The sequence below is a fragment of the Molothrus aeneus genome, chromosome 6 (genome assembly GCF_037042795.1).
Source record: "Molothrus aeneus isolate 106 chromosome 6, BPBGC_Maene_1.0, whole genome shotgun sequence".
NCBI lineage: Eukaryota > Metazoa > Chordata > Aves > Passeriformes > Icteridae > Molothrus > Molothrus aeneus.
Window position 1 is genome coordinate 17,125,205 of NC_089651.1, and position 21,506 is coordinate 17,146,710.

At 39.7% G+C, this 21,506-nt stretch overlaps 2 protein-coding genes across 2 annotated transcripts in view; both read right to left on the bottom strand.

Annotated features, from left to right (window-relative positions):
• Positions 1-9,079, bottom strand: part of LOC136557501 (mucin-5B) — a 41,514-nt gene extending 32,435 nt beyond the window's left edge. Inside the window, exons 1-8 of the mRNA XM_066551426.1 lie at positions 8,998-9,079; positions 7,102-7,357; positions 5,572-5,686; positions 4,149-4,236; positions 3,122-3,249; positions 2,492-2,717; positions 1,556-1,681; positions 716-833 (exon numbers count right to left, since the gene is read on the bottom strand). Coding sequence (XP_066407523.1) covers positions 716-833; positions 1,556-1,681; positions 2,492-2,717; positions 3,122-3,249; positions 4,149-4,236; positions 5,572-5,686; positions 7,102-7,357; positions 8,998-9,079 — 1,139 coding nt within the window. The remainder of the gene's footprint in view (positions 1-715; positions 834-1,555; positions 1,682-2,491; positions 2,718-3,121; positions 3,250-4,148; positions 4,237-5,571; positions 5,687-7,101; positions 7,358-8,997) is intronic.
• An 8,878-nt stretch (positions 9,080-17,957) lies between these two features.
• The window catches only part of MUC2 (mucin 2, oligomeric mucus/gel-forming), a 56,092-nt gene continuing 52,543 nt past the window's right edge, over positions 17,958-21,506 (bottom strand). The window contains exons 57-61 of the mRNA XM_066552530.1: positions 21,172-21,270; positions 20,383-20,511; positions 19,657-19,696; positions 19,248-19,377; positions 17,958-18,144 (exon numbers count right to left, since the gene is read on the bottom strand). Coding sequence (XP_066408627.1) covers positions 17,958-18,144; positions 19,248-19,377; positions 19,657-19,696; positions 20,383-20,511; positions 21,172-21,270 — 585 coding nt within the window. The remainder of the gene's footprint in view (positions 18,145-19,247; positions 19,378-19,656; positions 19,697-20,382; positions 20,512-21,171; positions 21,271-21,506) is intronic.

Here is a 21,506-nt window from a genome sequence, read left to right on the forward strand (position 1 = left end):
GGATTTGAGGAGCATTTTCTCAAAATGCAGGATAATCCAAAGGGGCTTGCAGAATGTTTGGCCATGCACCATACCACATTTCATTCCTCCCTATAGCAAACTATAACTGATGGTTAGAAAATGACGTTGTGTCGCAGGAGCCCAGATAACACATACAAAGTAAGAAATAGAACTGCTTTGAGAGTAATATACTTAAGATGTTATCACTTTTCACCAGTAGAGAATGGAGATGGGTTCAAGCTGACAGGTTTTTTCAAAATCAAATAATTCTCAAAGATCAGGACTTCTGAGATCTGGCCTTTAAACAGTCTTGTGGAGATCCAGATGTTGTTGGAAATGCCACTTTTTAACATGGTGTGACTTCTCACCTCACTCAAGTGGCCAAAGTCTCTGAATTAATCAGTAAAGAGTCTCATTTTCTACATTCTGAAATCTTGAGCTCAGTTTTCACAAGCAGTTTCAGGTGAAGGTGGGTAATAACTACCTGTGGTTGAGGAATACCTCTAAGTTTTCCTACACTATTGAAATTCAGAGCAAGGTTTGGAATTGTTATTTTAGACAAATGACAGGAAAATATTTAAAAACAAACAAAAAAAACCCAAACAAACAAAAAAAAAACACCAAAAAAAAAAGGAGGGAAGTACAGAATGCAACTCATCAGTGTTTTGAAATAAATACTTCTGCCTTGTTAGTGCAATCAAGACCACAACAGTACCAGTTCTGGCAGGGAGTGGAGTAAGTTCCTCCAGATGAGTAGACTTTGCCTTGAAATGTACAGGGGCAGCTGTCTCTGGGGATGCACTTCTTGCTGCTGAGGTCATCAAGGATAGTTCCTGTTCAGACACAATGGCTAGTTAATATTCCTTTGGTGAGTCTGGGAAATGCCATCAGGGAAGATTAGAGTATGGAGAAAACTCTGGAGTATTATGCATTTCTTAAAATGAATGGGATACTTTTAAAGGAAAACACGACACCAGGCCCTTTCAGATGTTAATGGATGGGTAATATTTCTAACTAGAACTCAAATGAAAGCAATGAAAAACTCAAAGAACATTTTCTGTTACAAAATCTTTCACTGTGAGCAGGATTATCAAGTGCCAGATTGCAAGGGTGTGAGCCAGTTTCCAACCCTTTCTAACAGTAAATCTAACAGAAATCAGAGCCTCATCTTAGACTATTTCATGTGCAAATTTACACATGCACATACCTGGAAATGCATGTATGTTTTGTGTCACTTAAGCTATGGCTAGATTTAGTGTCATAGCAGGGAGACATCTCATGAGACACCTTCACCTGCTTTCTTACTGTCTAGAGAGCACCTCTTCTCTTTCCATATCGGCACCATTTTTTCCCTGTCTAGTCCTTAGAAGTTTTTGCTTCCCTTCTCCAGTGTCAGGATCTCATACCTTTAGAAATCTGGCTCTTCCAAGAAGAAAGTTGGTAAATTATGCTAAAAGAAGCAGTTTATTTGTTGTGTGAAATGGTAAAGGAAGGGAACAACCTCCCTTTTTGTCCCCTGATGTGTGTGATCATTGGCGGAAGTGACCTGCCTTACCAGGAGGACAGAAACAGCCATCTGTACATGGGGCTTTACAAATCTTGCTCCTTTCTGGATCCGCACATGTGTCAGCACAGGAATTTCCACATTCCATGTACTCCATGTTGTTTGGGCATTCCTGATCTGCAAGACCAAACCAAAATGGAGTATGTTAATGATGTATTTATAATACCTCTCAAATTGTTGTGTCACTACCCAACCCCTTCTTCCTCCTTTGCTCCATATCTTGTTTGCAAGACCTTCTATGCAGATATGTTGTGTTTGTTTAACATTTTAAAGGAATGTTTTATGGTCACTTTTACTTTATCTTTTGGACAAAACTGTGCTGCTGGGAAATGTGAGCTATTTCACATTACTTTACTAGCTCAAGGTTGCCTGAAGTCACAATACAAACAAAGAACATCAGAATCATTTCGGTAGTGATAACAGTTTATTTTTGCCTGAAGCATCAGTACTTCTGGCATTAATTTGCTATCCCAATCCACACCAGCAGTTTGGGTGAACTACCTGTAGCCTTCCCCCTGGATTTAAAGAGACTTCCTGCTCAGTAACTGGACTACTGAGTATGAAAACACAAGGTAAGATAAGTATAAACATATTGCCCTTCTCAGTAACTACTTCTGTCTAGTTGTCACCATGTTGAAATAAGGCTCTTTATGAGTTAACTGTGCAGAGTAAAATTTAAAAAAAAAAAAGAACTCATGAAAACTTAGTTTTAAGAAGGAGGTGGGCAACATGAAGGTATAGTTCTAATTTAAGCAGCAAAATCAAGTTAAATTTGCAGAAATTTTTCCAGTAACAATGTTTGTGTCAAAGTATTCTCACAGATTGATTCAAGGCAGTTACCAGAGCTCCTAGCTTTGCTCTGCTGGGATCAGAATACTTGTGTAAATGTCTAACCTGAAATAAATCTCCAGAGCAGTAGCTACTTACAGCAGAGTTCTTTGGTTCTCCATTCCCCAGGGTCTCCCTTCCTCAGGACACAATCTCGAGAGTACTGGTTTAAAGTGCTGCATATGCAGCTGGGAACCAAATCAGAGTGAGAAGAATTAACTGCACAGTGGCACATATCCTCAGCACAGGTCTCTATGTAGTCATCAAAGGCTACCACTCTGGGGCAGTTTCCAAAACGGGACATAAGTTTCTTGCATCCTTTTTTCTATTAAAAAAAAAAGGGGGGGGGGTAAGAAAAGCAATACTTCATATTTTACCACCTTTTAGGTTTTTGAATATACACCCCAAGTTTTGATGACACATTTCCAGGGTCACAGAATAATTCAAGTTGGAAGTGATCTCAGGAGATTATCCAGTCTAACTTTCTGCCACAATGTCCTTTGCCTTGGACTGGAAGCTGTCATTCAACTGGGCATTTTCCCAATAGCTATTTCTTTAATACCATAATAGGATATTCTTTCAGCTATAAGATCATAATTTTGCTCAAATTCATCTGTAGAGTTCTGAAAAATTCAGCTTAGTGCATGCTCTGTAATTAAGACTTGTTTCAGCAGTCTCTTCAACACTGTAGGTTGAGAGGGTTTGTACTTCTTGGTCCCACACACTTACATAGGTACTGCATCTATTCCTCCTGGGATGTCTTCCAGTGTGATCATCTGGGCTCACATCAGCACACTTTTGTGATGGATCCTCTACTTTGTGAAAGTTCCCAAACTGTCTTGGATGCATTTTATACCCTGCAAAAACACCCAGATGCATTTCAGTAACTTCCCACAATTCCCTAGGTCAATTAATGGGCTATAAAAATGCACTTGCTCTTTGGGCTCAAAGGCAGTATGCACTTCATGAGATGCTTAAGTTTAACCAGCATCCACATGTTATGGAGGATGACAGCCTGATATACCTTCTGTTGGGCTAGAGTCAGGAATCTGGCACACTCAAGGTCTGCTGTCAGCCTGAGCATTTGAAATCATGTAAGACACTTGAACTTTCTGTTATTTCAGATCATTTCCAAAGACTTCTCTTTGTTTTAGGTGTGTTTGATCTTAGAGAGTTTTCTGTTCACATGTTTAACAGTCATACAGGAATTAAATAAAGGGATGTTGGGGATGTTGTTACAACTTTGGATTCAGTCCTGCAGCTGATATCCCGGAATGAAGGTTTCTTTCCATCCATACAACCTGGTGCAGGATCAGAGGCTCAGGTATTTGCAATATCTAAAGGTGTCAGTGGATGGCATCACAGTTTCTTCAAAGATACTTTGTGTTTTCCCTGGTGCTTTCATTTCATTATAGAGTAAAAAACAATCACAAATAGAATGATTAAAATAGAAGAACAGAAAATGCACTCTTGTATTTCCTGAAAGTATGTTATTGTCAGTGGGGAACCTGGCAATGGTGCTGCATGATAGCCAAGTAATTAATTTTGGTCAAAGAGGTTGGAGACTCTTACAAATATGAAAAGAGTAGGAAATCCCAAATATCTCAGAACCTCTTAAAATACATCTCCTGCATATGCAAATGTTCATGTGCCTGTCAGAAAATCTGAAAGCCTGCTCAGAGGAAACAGATATCGAGTTTCATGTCATGTATAAGGAGGTCTGTTCTGGATGAAATATGCTGTATTTATGACCTACCTTCCAAAATCAAATCATTCTTCTCATTGCCATCATAGTTCCCACATAGACCACATATTTTCTCTTTATATGTTTCTTCCAGGTCCAGCTACAAAGGAGGAGACACAGAGTTGAAAGGCTTTTCCCCATATCAGCAGCACTTGTTGCAAAGTGATTCACGGCAGAAAAGTGCAGTGGCAGAAATGCTCATTCCTAGTTTGTAGCAATCTCCTTTTCTGGCAAAATCTCTCATAAAACTTATCTGCAGAGAGACTGAATTCAAATGGGAAGAGAATCCTCCAGCAATTGTCATTCCTACCCACTAAAGATGTAACTGAAGCATGTTGAATACTGGATTAATCCCTGGACCAGTGTCTCCCAATATAGACACTGTGTATAGAGAGATTTGGTACCTCTTGTAGGGTACCACAGCTCCTCTCTGGGCAGGTCAGATAACTGTGCTCTAATGCTGGGTGCTGAAAAGAAGCAGCTTATGGTTAACTTTTAGCCATAGATAATGGATTTTCTAGTCCATAGGGTCATGGAAAATTTTATAGCACTTCTAGGCATGGGTCTGCCAAGCATTACTTATTTTCCCTATACTTAGTGGAAGTAAACAGCCAGGTTAGGACACTATTGCCTTGCTGGATAAAACTATTGCACCTTATCATTCCTACATGCTTGGGGAACAGTACTGGTGCCACTCGGGTCCACCCAAAAAAGGCAGTGCTTTTCCTACTGTTGTGCCCACTCTACAGTAATGTACAAATACTGCCTTTAACACTTTAGGTATAAATTAGTACATGGGAAGGGGGAAAGCAAATACTTCAATAAATCAGAATTTCAATATCACTTGATTACTTCCTGATACCTTTTCTCTCTATTCCTCTTTTATCCTCTCTCTATCTCTCTGAATGGCTTAACTTGACATACAACTTCCATTTCGTTAATCTCAGTACAGATTGCGAAGGATAAGTATTCCCATGCAAAAGTGTAAATGCACTGGTACAGAAGAGGATATTCCAGGGTAGATGTTTTAGAGGAGAATTCCCACATAGCATTGCTTTGGAATGAAAGAGGCCAAGGTCTGGACTGGTCAAACATACCAGTTTCCCACACAATATGGGCATGAGACAGAGTAGCAAGGCAGAGCTGGAGGGCTGTTGCTGCCAGTGCCCCATGGAGCAAGGAGCTAACTGCAGATGTGCTATATCCAGGATTAACCCTTCTGTCACAAAAAATTAGCTGGAATACCATGGGGTTGTGCCCCCATGCCCCTGCCCTGTGAAACTATTGCCCAGTTTGGTATTTTTCTATGAGTTTATGGATAGAGTGATACCTCCCACCCATAATTTCATATATCAACACAGTGTCTGCATCCAGCCCTGCTTTTCATTACTGATGAGGTTCACCAGGAGGAAAACAACTAACTGACTGTTCATACTAGGAGAGTGTCAGCCCAGTTCCACTTGAGTGTCAGGCCCAGCTTGGAAGTGACTTGGAAGTAAGTACAGGTGTCCTCAATCAGAATGCTCTTCAAGCTGAAAGGCATGGCAATCCTGGAAATTTGAGGGGAAAAGACAGATTGCAGTGAAAAAAAAGACTGATGAAATCCTCACAGATACATAGGAAGGAAAACTAGAGTTAAAAGGAACTAAATAAGACATGGGAACACTCTTTGCAAGGTCAGACTTCATCCACACAATGCACTACATTGTCCACTGTGTCCTTTTACCAACCTTAATCCATAACACAATGCATTTTGGTCATGTGTCAATGTGGCTGATGCAGATCAGCCACTCAACTGATAGAAAGCAGCCAAACCCAAGGACCTAACCCTTATAAAGAGTTCTAACCTTATGAAGTTTATAAAGAGCAAGATGACAATATTGGGAAAATGACCCTCCACATGAGGACACTGCAGGTTATCATCATCCTTCCAGGACCTCCTTGATATTTGGGATTCACAAACAACTCTGTTCTGGTACTCATGCAACTCAGACCTACATTACTTTTCCATCTTGCCAAGAAAATTACCATTCATTTTGCAGCAGTCTAAAGAATTAGAAATTCAGAAAATGGCTAGAAGATAGATTTCATGTCCCTTTGATTTAGGAGACACATACAGGCTTCGGTGCTATAATTACAACATAGTGGTGCTATTCTATATTTGGTTGTTTCTAGAAGGCTGTCAAGAAACAGCCCATATGCTTGCATTTTTCTCTTCAACAAAATTGTGAGGGGTTTTCCCAGAGTCAACGGTTGCCTAGGCCCTTCATAAATCTTTGCTAGGAGCAGGACTCTGCACTTCTCACGGGGACTGTCCTTAATATTGTGCCCAACTTTCAGCTATTGTTGCATATGATTTTTACTTACGGAATATTTTTTACCCTTCTCTTTGCAGTTTCCTTTGTCATTTATTTTGAATTGGAATTTAACGTGTGGATTTTGACTTCTAAAAATTCTGCCTTTTCTTATAAGAAGATCCCTGACCAAGTTGTGATCTGCAAAGCAGAGCAATTTTCTAGACAAATCTATCTGGAAATGGAAAACTATCCCTAAAAGAACCATCTGTTCCTGAATAGCAGCACAAAAGAGTAGGGTTAGTACCACAGAAATAATGTTTTGAGAAAAAAGAAAAACCACCAAGCTTCTGCAGATATAAAGTGTTGGGGTTTATTTACTTTCCTTCATCCCTCCCTCTCAAATCAAAGCAATGTTAAGGAAACCTTAAAACACCTTCTGTTTCTTTAATATACACATTTCTCTCTCCTTAACTTGTTGGTGTTGGTCCCTGGGACGTGTAGTTTAGTTTAAATGCCTCTTGCCTTCTCAAACCCTATGGGGGGGGACTCTTCACAATACCCTGTTCAAAAAGCTATACGTCTCATACACAGCCACTGCTTTCCAGTCAGACCACCTAACATGTAGCAATAAAAATGCAGCTCAAAACAACACTTCAGTCTTTACTCACTTCTTCCCGTTCACCATGATTCCCGTCTCCTTCACCTCCAGGACCACTCCATCAATGGTGACAGTGAAGTAGATCAGGAAGCTGTTCTTGGCACTGCGCCTGATCTGAATGTTAAAGTCCTGGTAGCTGTCATTGCAGTGCGAAGCGAAGACATATGTGCAGGTTCCAGGAAAAGTAAACTTTACATGGTCAAATGTATGGAAGTGGAAGTTGCCCCAGGTGACACATTCGCTCCTACTGACAGTAGAGACCTGGACTAAAGAAAAATCATAGTAGGGGAGCTTAGAAATTCACCCCATATGAGGTGCTTGTCCCTTTTTTTGCTGAAAACATTAAAGGGGCAGATTTTCAAAGGCAAAAATGATAACTCCTGGAAGATAGTAGCCTTTGGGAAGCAGTTTCATCTCACTGAACTTTTGAAGTCCATTACTTTTGAAGTACAGAGACACCTGCAATGTGAGCAGATTAGCCTAGTCTCCTTTGAAGTTAACAGTGAAAAGCAGAAGAGGTTCAGTTTTCTCATCTTACATATGTGCCTAGCAAGAAGATGCTGTAAACCACATGCATCTCTCCATTGTTTAAAAAGACTGTGTCTATATTCATGCTGCAGTCATATTTGCACTGTAGATACCTAAAGTGAAGTGATGAGAATCCCATTCTGGATGTCTAAATCTCATTTAACTCAGGCAAGACTTTGTGTTGAGGTGCTTTCCAGGAGATATCACAAGTGGCATGAATTTACAGCAAAGTGGCAGCTGCTGATTGATCTCAGAGGTTGAGGCTGCTACCAGCTTCCGCTGGTGGCTAAGAGATACTTGGTTTTCCTTCTCGACCAAAACTCATGTTTTGGACCTCTAAGCTTTACCTCTGTAAAGGTATAGATACATAGTCTAAGTGCAGATAAGACATTACTTCAGAAAGCAGTTTTCACACCATTGAGCAGTTTTCACAAAGAAAACATTAATCACCTTGAATTAAATTATATATGTCCACTACAAAATACTTTCAGGATTTCTTCTGAAAGAATGACAAATGAAACAGGGAAATTTCTTTGTGTTGTTCAGGTAGCATGTTTAGGACTATCAACACAGATATCCACCACAGATCAAATCAAAAAGTTACTCATTTACTCAGTGAACTCTAAAATTTAATTAAATATTCCTGCCTAAGAATCAGCAGGGAAGAACTGAAAAATTCAGATCCTTATGTTATAAATGTGCAGCCCAAACTCAAGTGCCCTGTAAGTCCTTGCAGAAACAGCTTTTTAAAGGGACTGCTACTGTCATAGGGGGTTGCAGCACTGGAGTAGGGCAATTTAGCACTTTTCTACACAGTCGTGAGAGCAAGTGAGAAAGTTTGGCTATCCTGGAAATGAAATTGCTGGAATTACTGAGGCAGCAATAACTGGTACATCAACTGTGTATTAAGCAGTTAGGGAAAGTGTAAGAGATTAAAAATCAAACCAGGAGGTAGCAGTGCACCAGAGCACAAAAAATGTGATTCCTGCTAATGCAGCATTTCATACTGGTCAATCAAGCCTAGCTGGTGATATGGTAAGTACTTCTTTTAGGAAGAATATGTGTGAAATGTGTTGAAAAGGGTGTCACCATTTTTTTTTTTTTGTTTTGGTTTGGTTTGTTTTTTGGTGCAAGCTGCATCCAGGGTGTCTCCTCTTTAAGAATAGACAGAGCATAAAATATAAAACACTACCTAGTAATGAAAGAAAAAAAGACAAATGGTTGATGATCAGGATAAAAAGGTACCATGTTTAACAGTATCTGGCATGTCTACATCTCTTATATGAATATGTGACAAATTTTCATTTGTCAACTCTATTTCTCACCTATGGAGAGCCATATGAGAGCAAGTAATGCAAGAATTAGATTCTTTTCTTACCTATCTGAACTGGTTCTTTGGCCTTGCAAAAACTCCAAATTAGGCAGAAGATCCAAAACGATCTCCCGTTTTTTATTTCCATCTTGCCATGAAGTTGTAACTTGAAAATCCTTTCAGGGAAGTGTTTTTTCTTGGCTTATAGGCAGATTTTTATAGTCCAGGAGTTTGGCATGAGAACAAAACACTGATGGCAGGGTCCCTGAAAGGTGGAGCTTCATTAAATTTTCTTTCAGTCATTCATTATTAGCACCCAGAAACCTCCTCTCTCTCAGACAGGACAGGTATCCAGTTCTTCATTGCTTTATGGAGACAGAGAGCTGTCTGTTTCCTCCTTTGAAAATAGGTTCCCTCACCCTCCTCCTACAGTTGCTATTTCTTTGGCAGCAATAGTTTTTTGGGTTTTTTTTATAACATCTGATTAGTTACAGCAATCACTGACCTCTTTCAGAGTTTTTCTCTGTCTTGCACATCAGCAGAATCCCCCAGCACAAGCAAATGTGTTGTTGCCTCTACCAGCTTTAATGGCGACTTCTAAACAGAGCAAAAAGTATTATCAGGTCAAGCATAATGTATGGTTTATTTAGAGCAAAATCTTTTGTCAGGAGGGCACTGTCCCTTAAGAAGTGTACTCAAAATATTTTACAAAAAAGGCCAGATTTACTGCTTCAGTAGACCAGAAACAAAACCAAAGGTGTAAAAAAAAAACATGCACAAATAGGATTTAATTTATTCTTTATGGACACAGAAGTGGTGGATTCTCCAACATCATAAGGGAGCAGTGTCCAAGTCCCATCATAATGTAGACCACAGTTCATTCCTTCACCATCTAGATTACACTGCTGCAAAAGAGTCCCCTGGTGCTCTCAAAGTACATTAAACCCTACCACATACCCATAAAAGGTTCAGTGAGTTAAGTCATGAGCTCTACAGGCCCTTGTAGGACACCCAACAAGGATATTTTGATATCAGTGATTTTAGAGTCCCTTCTGGAAATTTACTTGCTTTGTTGACACAAACTGACCTTGCATTTCTTTTCCTCATCTGTGCCATGGGGGAACTGCTCCTGAAAAGAGAGGAACCTTCTCACCTACTCCCAGAAAATCAAACCTGGATAACAGACATTGCCAGGCTTTCAGCTGCTCCGTTCCCTTTGGGAAAACAGCAAAGTGATTGGCAGTAGTTAATGGGCACAGATACAGTTTAAGGTGGACATAGTTTTGCCCTTTCTTGCAAGGCCTCAGGTCAAGCCTGCCCATGCACCATTGGGAAATATGAATATGAATGCCTTTTATCTGGTTGGCAGGCACCAAGCTGGGCCTTGGGAACAGGGTCTTGCTCACAGCTTTGCCAGACTTTGTGCTATTGCCAAAGTGGAGTGTCCCAAAGCTGGCCTGCACAGGCACACGGTGCTTTGCAGAATCACAGGTGACAGCGTCTGCCAGATGAAGATTTGCTGCTGCCCTTGCTCTAAAGAAAAGTCTGCACCAGCATGCGTGAGCATTGTGCAGGACATGAAACATGAGTTCGTGTTACCCCTTTGCCACTGTCCCATTAATTCCATTGTCAGTCACACTGGAGGCAGGGCACTACTGGAAGGTAGTTCTTGAAGCCCTGCCATTTTGGCTGGAATACAGAACCAGCAGGCTTTATGGCACTGGTGATGGAAGTCATGGACTGCTGCTGCTTTTCCTTTTAATCACAGCACATCTTCCCTCCTGATCTCTGTCCAAATAGGTACAAAGTAAGTTAGGAGAATACCTAGTAGATAAACTTAACCATGAGAATATGACATTTGAAATATGAGGACGATCTGAAATTGAATCAGTGAAATACACTCAAATACAACAGATTCTCCTGGTAATGTTTGTACTGAGTTCCTGTTCAGGCCACAGAACAAGGCTAATGGCAAGTGTGGGGAAGGGCTGTGAAGCCCAGAAGGAAAAGCATATGGGTCAGTAGACCACAGATACAGACTAAGAGAGCTTAGATGAAGTAAAGGTGGATAGCTGGAAAACATTCATTTTCCAAAATCAATGATAGTGTCAAAATCCAAATGCAGAACTCTACTGAGAGAAAGTCCAATTTCTTCAGTCACTGTCCCCTTCCTTTCCCATTCCCACCCAAGAAACCTAAGTACCTATTTAATTCATTTTGGTATGAGAGTAGAAGGAAGAACTCTAGGAGTATGATTCTTGACTCTGGAAAAAGCCCCTTTATTCCCACTGAGCTGCACAAAAGCAGCAGGAACCATGTAATAACTACTTGCCAAAGATACCCTTCAGGTTGGAGTAGTTCTTTGATGACAAAGACATAGTGACTTTGACCTCTGCAACTTCCAGCCCTTTGTGTTCTACATTGTGTGGGGTGATTCAAGGTAATGGGAGGATGGGCAGGAGGAATGAGTTAGGCATGATTTCCCCCTGTAAGCCCCACTTAACACTTAGGGGCCTGGGAAGAACATGAACAGCATGTTAAAACTTTTCAAGGAAAAGACAGAATAAAACAAATGATTCATTGAACCAACATTCACTTATGCTCTAGTCAGCAGAGATAGTAGTATCAGTCATCTGGGATCCTGCCCAGAGAAAAGCAAGAGCAAAACTCTACTCAGAGAAATGGGAAACCCAGTCCTGTTGCTCTGTACCTAGCCATTTTCTTACCTCTGCTTGTCTGCTCTGTCATTTGTGCCATTCCTTTGCCATTTCTTGGGGAGCAGAGTTTCTGTCAATGACTAACCAGAGCTGCTGCTTCTGGCTTCTCCACAGATACTGCGGGCTACACTCCTTAGAAATCACTGGTTGCTTCAATCTTCTGCAGTGATTTCAGGGCTACTGACAGGGGAAGGATATTTGCATTCAAATTAAGTTTTTATATTCAAGCGTGGAAACACTGAGGTTTTCAGGAGAAATACATGGAAGCTTTTCAGAAGGAAATGCAGACTGACAGGGAGCTTACAGGCTGTGTTGATCACCTACCACTGAATTATTGCTATTGGCACGCAAGTTATAACTATTCCCCGCACAGTGACAAACTGGGACTAATAACTCTTCCCTTTATTGGACCCTGCAGGATAAGAGGCCTTCCCTCTTCTGCAGCTGTATTAGCAAAAAGAACAATTCCTCTTGGCCACTTTACAGCCCATTTCATGGATCATTTGCCATTAAAGGGTATGTGATTTTAGTAAATACAATAGGTAAATATTAACTCAGTTTCTTTATCACCACTGACTCACTGAAGATAAGCCATCATGAAGCTAATGTAATACACCGATGACTCACAAAAATATATTTTTGCTACAAACTTGGTAAAAGACACACTCAAGCAGGAGGCATCTGGTGGATCAGTGCCCTTCGTAGCGAGTCACTGTACTAAAGTCTGGCAGTTGTGTTTGCATCATATCCTTCTGTCAAAAGGGTATGATGATCCCATATGTGCTGTAAAGAGTTATGGCCATCCTGAGTCAGTTCAAGACTGGGATGTTGAGCTTGGAAATCTTCTAACTACCCAATTCATTTCAGACAAAACTGGTACTGCTTCTTGAAATGAATATCCATTATAAGACGGTGTTTTACAAGCACTGCCTAGAAAATAACCCTAGAGAAAATATGTGTGCTCCGTTAACAAAGTAATATTAGCTAGGAAAACATTTCATTTGTCAGGCAGTTTATGCCAATAATCCACATGATAAAAAACATCCAAAGTGATTTTGGCAAAATATTTTACATAACTGGTAGTTATAACAATCAGTAATTGCCAGTAGAATTCAAGAACAACATGAATTATCCTTTTTAATCCTTTGCATGATATCACAGAATTTAGGAAAGTTACATTAAAGATTTATTTGATCTACCAGATTTCTGTCTACCACACAGTTTGAAACAGATGTCATTAAATATAAGGCAGTGGCAGGCAGTGGGAAAGGAGGGAATGCCATTAATTGTCCATTAAAATACATGACACATGCCTTCAGTATTTCAATATTAGTAGGAGGTGGTTGAATGTTTTCTTAACTTTGCCTTAGAATGGACACAAAGCTTCTTAACCTCTCATCTTGCCATAGGGCTCCTTGACTTTTTGAGAACAAATCAAGGACATTAGTTATTCCTGTTTGCAAGGAATAAGTCCAGCTGCTCTTTTCTGTTTTTCTTTAAGATGTAGATCTTTCAAAATCCACATACAAGGAGTAATGACACGGCTGATTGGTGTTCATGCCCACAGGTCTCTCTGACCTATTGGCACTTCCTCACGTAAGAGAGACTCCCTGTGTAGAAAGTCATCTCATCAGGAGGTTGGGCCCCAGAGATTTTCTACTTGAAAGGTTTTACTTTAACCAACCTTCCTGGTGGAAAAATATGGGGTAGCAGAATAAAGGGAAGCATATGAATTTTCTGCTTTAATATTTAAAACCTTTATGGGGTTTAGACTAGAGCAGATTCTACCTCTTTTTAAAAAGCAATGTCTAATTTCCTGGGTGCCAAGATAATTCAGAGGAGGCCACTGCACGCTTAATACTGAAGCTTCTATAACCTTGAAACTACATGAAATACATACCCAGTAACCATGTCCACCATGACTGAAAGTGACTGCAAGCCAAAAGAAAGGCTAAGAGATGGGGCAGAAAACAAGTTAAGGTGGGAATCTAGGCAACCTTGGCCTAGGGGTTTTTGTGTGGAGGGTAGAATTAGCCACCCAAGAACTACCTGCCCTTACGTTTTGCTCAGACTTCCTGTACTTTTAAGGAGAAGAATGATCATACGGATTCCATAGATTCTGCAAAAAAAAAAAAAGGGCAAGAAATGCTCAGCTACACTAGTCCAAATGGACAGGCTGTCGAAATGTAACTGCTGTGTCAGGTCACAGGCACTGTGTAAAGCCACAGTCCTTGATCACTGTTGCCTTTTGTTACTGCTTAAAGGAAAGTTGCATGGAGCACAGGTGTGCCTTCTCAGTGCCAGCTCTGCCATACTTTCTCTCTGCTTGAGTTTTTTCAAAGTATTAAGGTAATGAAAACATCACAGTGGGGATTTTTACTGTTCTAGAGACTAGTTTGTGAAAAGAATTCAAGCATTTTATGTAAGAGTGCTGAAAAATTGAAACATTAAAGGGGAATACAGTTTGTACAGAACAGATTTTAGAAGCATATGGATTTTCCATATTAGTGATGGAAATATGGTTTAGGTAACCTGCTTGGACATGTTTGGACCTTAGTCTGGGAGGTTGCCAGTTAGGAACATGGGTGTTTGTGGCAGCCTGAAAAGAGTGAGTTAATTTTGGAAATTTGGCCCTGGACACGGCTGCTCAACTTTAAGAACTTGTTCTGCCTTAAAATACTTCCCTACCCCTCAAAGCTTCCACTGGGAGGTGAAATTTCAGAAATTGTATATCAATGTTGCAGTTATTTAAATGTATTTCATTTTTTTCAGACCTAAAACGACAAGAATGTTCTTTTCTGTGATCTCAGAGTTTGTAAGTCTATTTTTGTCTTTTCCCGGTATCTCAGTTTGCTTTTCCAGACAAGTGCAACAGTATATAACAAGCACAGTAACTGCAGGATTATTTACTTAGGGCTTTGCCTTTGCTAAAGTCCTTTCACTGGGGCTTATGTGCAGAGTTGCATGTGCTTAGTTCAGTGAAGTGTGGTTTAGCAAAGTACACTTAAATGGTAAACACGCTGAAAATTTTATCTTACCCCTTCCACAGAACAAAATAATACTATTAAAGAACATAGTTAGATCAGAAGACAAGGTAGTTATTAGATCAGAAACCCCTACCTTGTATTATTTTGGGAAGAATTCTTCTTGGTTTGCATGCGTTTTCCCCTCTCTTTCTGAATCCCATCTGCCTCACCTCAGCAGCAGTGATTTTTCCATATTGCTAACAAGTATTTTCATTTCTGTCTCTGGTGTTCTCAAAACACATACCCAGTAATGCTTCATAAAAAAACTGTGCTCTCTTTATGAGCAAATCTTCTGTGAACTCCTTTTTAACTGCAGATGGAAGTTCTCACTGTGTTGCTGAAGAATCCTATGAACAACACTGAGTTTCCAGTGCATCTCTAGGTAGCTACAAGTAAATTGTTTGAAATTCCAACTATCTTGGATGAGAAGACTACAAGTGGGAATGAAACCCATGTGATCTTAGACAGCAGGAGCTCAGACCTTGGGTTTTGGCACCTTCAAAGGCTGTGTGACTGGAAGTCCTACTTGGACTCCAGTCCTTGGACTCCTCTCCTTGAGGAGATGAACACAGGACTCAGGCAAAGAGACAAGACATGGGTTCTTGCTACTGCTTTCTTTTTGCTAGACTGCAAAAGACAAGGCAGTTCCTGGAGAATGGAGTCATTCTTTGAGGACAGAGAGAGTCAAGCCCACTCCCTTCCAGCACTAATGCTTTCTATGGAGCTGCCAGGGTCCTTTGTGGTAGGTCCTGCCTAGAAGACAATGGGATCAGAAGGTTCCACAATCTCCTGAGTCCCTAATGTGCTGATATCACCCTTTCAGAGAGGGCGATGAGAAACACTTCCTCAGATTTTTTGGGTTTTTTTCTCAGGGTTTTTTCCTCATTTTCCTCAGGATTTTTCGGAAGAATCTCATCTTGTGGCCTGCAGACCAAACAGCTCTTGCTTAAGAAAAAAAATGCTTCCTGGGATCAGATAATACAGATCTCAATTTACTTCCAAGAGGGATAGTGGAAGGAAGCAAAAGTGCTGCTCACTACCACTACTACTTTTTGTAGGGATACACAATTAAAAGTTTCTTTTCTTCCTTTCTCTCCCAAGTACTATCAGTGGATTTCTCCACTGGAAAAAGCTTAATCTGTTCAACTGTGTCATCCAGTTCCACTGGAAATGCAGGTGCAAACTGAACCACTAAATTCTAAGGTGACTAAGAGTGCAAAAGGGAGGGGAGGTTTGGCATGTGCAGTGTGACCTGGAACTGCCAAGAACTTGTAAGTAAGAATTCTCTGACATTGTGTGCTTGTGAACCTGCTTATGGGCAGCACTGACCCAGCACCAAAACTGAGAGGGCTGCCATAACCCAGAGCACTGTTACAAATAACACCTTGCATGTAAATCCCTATCAGAATAATTGTCTTTCCAATGCTTACTAAGAGCATATAAATGTCTGTGGGGAGAGATAAATTTCATTATTCTCAGAAATAAAGCCCTCTACATGATGAAATAAAAACTCCCTTTCGAGGCAATTGCTTTTTTGGTATGAAGTGACTTTACATTCTCAGCCATAGACTGCCCTGCAGTGGTGAAGCCAAAATCTGCAGCCTTACTGACTTTAATTCAGGGTCTTTAGAATTCCTTGTTAAGAAGCAGTTTGCCCATCACTAGAAGGGACAGAAAGAGCCTGTGCAAACTACAGACCTAATGAAAAATAAATGAAACAAGGAAGATTTTATATATATATGATATATATATATATATTTTATATATTTTATATATGCAAAAATAAAAATCTCAAAGACAGCTAAATGTCAATGGATTTTGATAAAAGCAGTTTCTGCAAAAAGCTCAAGGAAATATATGGTTCTAGTGTCAGCATAGAAATTTTTGGATAACAAAGAGTTCACAGAGGAGAGTGACTTTGTATGTGCCCTGGGAGAAAACTCTCAGTCACATCTTACAACAAATGTAGAGAAAGAAATCCTTAGAAACCTGTACTAAAGCAGAAACTGGGCTTCATTTAATCTGCAGCTTGCTCTGTAAACTGACAAAACTTCCTTCTTGTTAGATCAGCTACCTCTCCAACTCCAGAGAAATCTGCTTTCCAATCAGAGCTTTTTAATGCTGAAAAAAAATACGGAGTTTCATTTTCTGCACCTCCTTATCAGTCTTATAAAAAGGCAGAAATCTTATCTGCCTTTTAAGCTGAAGTACATTTGATAGTAGCAAAAAATGGTGCCATCAATCCTTCAGGGAGCAAAGATGCCAGTATTGAGGTTGGCTATTGCCAATAAAGATTTCATTAATGGATATAAAATAAACCAAAAGCTTTTCTTTTTTTTTCCACTACAACAGATGTGGTTTACCCTCATTGTACTCTAAGATGATTCAAGAGAAATGAACATCTTCCAGTTACCTGTTTCAGCTCCCCTTACAATAAGATAAACAGGCACTCCTTTAGATTTGTCCTTTGTTGAGAGACAAATAAATGTCAAAAATGGCTGTTGCTTTCCATTTTCTGCAGAGGAAGCCTAGGATTACTTAGCTTAGTGATGGGCATCTGTTTTGCAAATGTTAGAATTTGGAGAGCTCTTACTATGGTAGTAACTGTACATCCTGAAAGCACTGTGAGTGATCTTCATATAGCTGAGGGACTACTTTTTTGGTGAAAATACGTAATTGCAATGAACTGAGACAGTTCTAACATACAGAGCCCTGCTAAAGTAAGTTCTGGTGATGAACTAAAGTTTCTCCAAGTCATCTGAATAATTTGGTGATCATTATTCATCTTTGCCTTTATTTTGGCAGACAGCATCATCTTCTCTCCCACCTTATAGATTGGGTCTTCTGAACAGCACAATGTGATCAGCTTTTAAGAAGCCAGGACTAGATACCCCAAAAATTTAGGAAACCGCTTGGCTTCCTATAACTTGGAAAAGAACTTTTCTTCTGTCTTCAAACTCAAACTCATCAAGACTGTATAAAAATAAGTACAAAAGCCATGCTTTTTGAGATGTGCTTTTAATCATTCAGAGAATTTGGAAAGGACACAAGAGGTTGTGCACTTGTAAGAATACAAATTTGTGTTCTTATTTTGTGCACGAATAAATAGGGCATAGTTAATTAGAGAAAAAGCAGGATGCAGTTACTGGGAAAAATAAAGTTCAAAAGTGGTCAATAATTAATAATGCCAGTTAATAATGCCAGAGGGGTTTTTTGCCTTCATTTTGATGTTAAGCTGATGGCTCTCTTGATCCTGTTCAGAGTGGTCACCTTGTCATTTACTTCATTGCAGCTCATTGGACACTGGCCTCTGGCATTCTGTGTCTTGACAGCTGCAGCTCTCCACGTAGATGTACTTGTGTGACACTGCGTGCCCACCAGGGCATTTCAGAACCACGTGCTTCTCAGTGGTGCTTGTTTCTCTGCAGCATGAGCAGCTGTGGTCCATAGAATTGGCCTCAGCAGAGTATCTGTCAATATGCGAAATGGCAATGTTACTCAGTGCCAGAAGCCAACATACAGGAGAGGGTGGAATCAGGTACAGAACTCCTGTTGAGAAGAGCCACAGTTGTGGCTAATGGAAGTGCTAAACTCATCTGACAGAGCAGTGATTATAAAATGCCTAACCTAATCAGGGCAGTGTTAACACGAAGGGGAAGCAGCAGCTCTTTCTGTTCCCATCTCACTGCAAAATATTTTTCGCAATCTTGTGTTCATCAGCTTCCTAAGCACCATTCCTAACCTGAAGAATCTGTCAATATCAGGCTATAAACTGTGACAAGATCCATCTTTTTCTTGTATTTGGTAGAAGAAACCACAAGAAGACCCTAAGATGATCAGGAATTTCAAAATACTAATAAACTCCCTGACTTCTCAGAGTTCCATGTGATACTAAAGATTAGTTTTCATCCATGCAAGGTGCACTGTGGCAAGCTCAGTTGATAGGCAGCAAGTGGCAGTTTCTTTGGAGAGCTTGAGCTGTTTTTCCAGTGTTTTAGTAGCTCACTACCAGATGTCCTACTAACCACTTCCTTATAACCAATTTTTAATATATTCTCTCATTTCAGAGAAAAATGTACTCAAGTTACTCTACTAACACCACAACTCAAGCAACCTCTCATTTCTTCACTGCATAAAAATTGTGCATATTTGAATCTTCCTTTGAAAGATGTATGTGTATTTCATTTAAGCTGTTAACTATTGAGAAGCAGCTTTTCCACTTCCAGTTGCCAAGTCTGGCTGCTCTCTGGGCTCATTCTCATTACAGGAAATAATCCATGTTCTTTTGTGACGATTTCTAGCCTAGGTGGTCTGACACAAAGCCAGCTCATAATGGATGAATAGGCCTTATCAGAGCTGACTGAATCCCAAGACAATTTAATACACTTTTCTGCTTTGTAGTACGACAAATCAGCTTGTTGGTCACAGATTCCATGATTTTATGTCCATGATTAATGAAGCAGATAGTTCCAGGTCTTCTACCATTGTGTAGTCTACTATTTATTGTTCCTTTTATATAAACAAGCTCAGTGCCACCAGGGCTTAAATCTCATTGTCTGGTGAGTTTACTTACAGCGAGAACGTTCCACATGTTCCTTCACATTCAGTCATGTCAACTCTGTCCACGGAGCGGCAGCCATTGTAGACGATAAAGTCTTTTCTGTGGCGCACAGAGCACGGTGTGCTGCTGTCCAGAGGGGCACCTACAGGGAAAGAGCAGAAAATACTTTCAGTGAAATAGGTCCAGAAGTCCCTCGCACCTCAGCATTCCCTGGGCTTCACTAGTGCACTCAAAGAATTGCCTTAAGTGCTCTTTCTGCTTCAGTTTAAACATCTCCAGAGAGATCGGACAGTGAAGTCTTGGAATGACAAATATAAATGTAGAAGTATCTATTTAAATACAAATTTATCAGGAAAATGGGCTGATTTAAGAAGACAATTCATTCTCTGTATTGTTGATTCAGATACACTGGCATACTTACATGTTCTGCAACAACCATTAGGTAAGAATGAAATAGTTCCCTAAAATAAAAAAGAAACAAAAAAATTACGTTATATTATTTTTCTATATTAAAAAGTCATTAAGGCCAAAAACTGAGGAGAGCAATTCTTCAGTGGCTGTAAATAACAGTGAAAACTGGTTATTGTACTATAACGTTGATCTAAATAACCAAAGATAACAGCCTCTTCCTGACTTGAAATGTATCAAATTACAAAGGACTGTGAAAATACAAACAATTCTTTATGAAGTCTACAGTTAACATCATGTAATTTTTGGTCAGAAGCAATTCCAACAAATGGTTTCTCAGAGTCCTCTGTATTTGAATGGGGACTATGCACAGTGTTACTGGCAATCTACTAACTGACTGAACAGCTTGTGTTTTAACATTCAAGGAAACCTGGTTCTTGTTGAGACAGAACCCCAAACACAGCAGTCAGCTAAGATTCAGTATCTTGGTGCTGACCAGTATTTTGGCTACTGAGAGACAGCTACCAATTATAAACCTTGAATTCTCACCCAGGTATCTTATTTTATATACTCTATAGGGCTGTGCATGGATGCATCTAGAACTTCTGCCCTAAGGACTGAGAAATTATGATTAAAGGCCATCAAAACTAAATTTTACTATTGTTGTTAGTTAGATGGCTGAAATAAAATTAAGTAACCTATGTATGGAGTAGAGGGTAAATTTTCCATTTTTACTTACAGGTTTGCAGCTGTCCTCATTGAATGCTGGACAGGTAATCTCAGATGTGGAAGCAATAAGCTGGTCATGGACATTTACACAGCTATAAATGGTGCAGTTGTTGTGAGGATCATTTTTAAAGTCTCCAGGCTGCAAGTAAAATTCAAAATGTAATAAGGAAAGCTGAAGGGAGCTCAGACAGAAATTTTATTGCCCTCTGATAATAACCTTCATCTTGTTTCCTAGTCAATTATTTTTAGGTTAACAGCCGTTTGGGATACAGATCATGACATGTATTGCAATATGCCCTACACTGAGAGAATTTCAGTTTTATATGGTATTTTCCTTGAGAGAGAGAGAAAAATGTCTCTAAAGTACATGGAGTACTTTAACAAAATCATCCATGCCAATGGATTTTGCCTTCAAAAAGCCAGACTGTTTTATATTAATTAAGAAAGACTCTAAACCTTCATCGTACTAGGGCAATATAATTGTTTCATATGCAGGCTTTAATAGTGTTTTTCAGCATACAGAAATCAAATAACATAGAAAAGCTGAAGCTTCCAGACACTGGAAGAAAACCCCTTCCAATGGTATTGGATTTCTTATTCCAGGAAGGGCCTTACAGATAATTTTATTTCATGACACCTACTTTCAGGTGAAAAAATTGTAGCTAGGTTTTGAGATTTTGATCTTTCAGGTGCAAATTTATACTAAAGCCTTGTCTCTGGCAAAGAGATGTTCCTGTTTTGGAACTGGAAACTTTACAGATTTGATGGAGAACTGGAGAAAGACATAGAGCATACTTACACTTAAGATGAGTTCAGAACTGTCTGCTGTCTGTATAATACACTTGGTCTGCACACATTTTCCACAGCATTCACCTTTCACTGGTTTAAGTTCATATCCCTAGAAATTAAAAGTAATTAAAAACAATAGCACTACAATTTTTGAGAAATAAGTGAAAACATATGAATCCATCAATTGATTATGCTTTGAAGTGCACTCAAGATTTGTGCCTTTTTGTGTTCCAAACCAACAGGAGACAACAGGAGACAAGTGATACAAGCAGGTTATAAATGGAATAAATTAAAGCACTAGAATAAATGCACATAGTAATTAAATATTACTCCACAAGGTGGTCT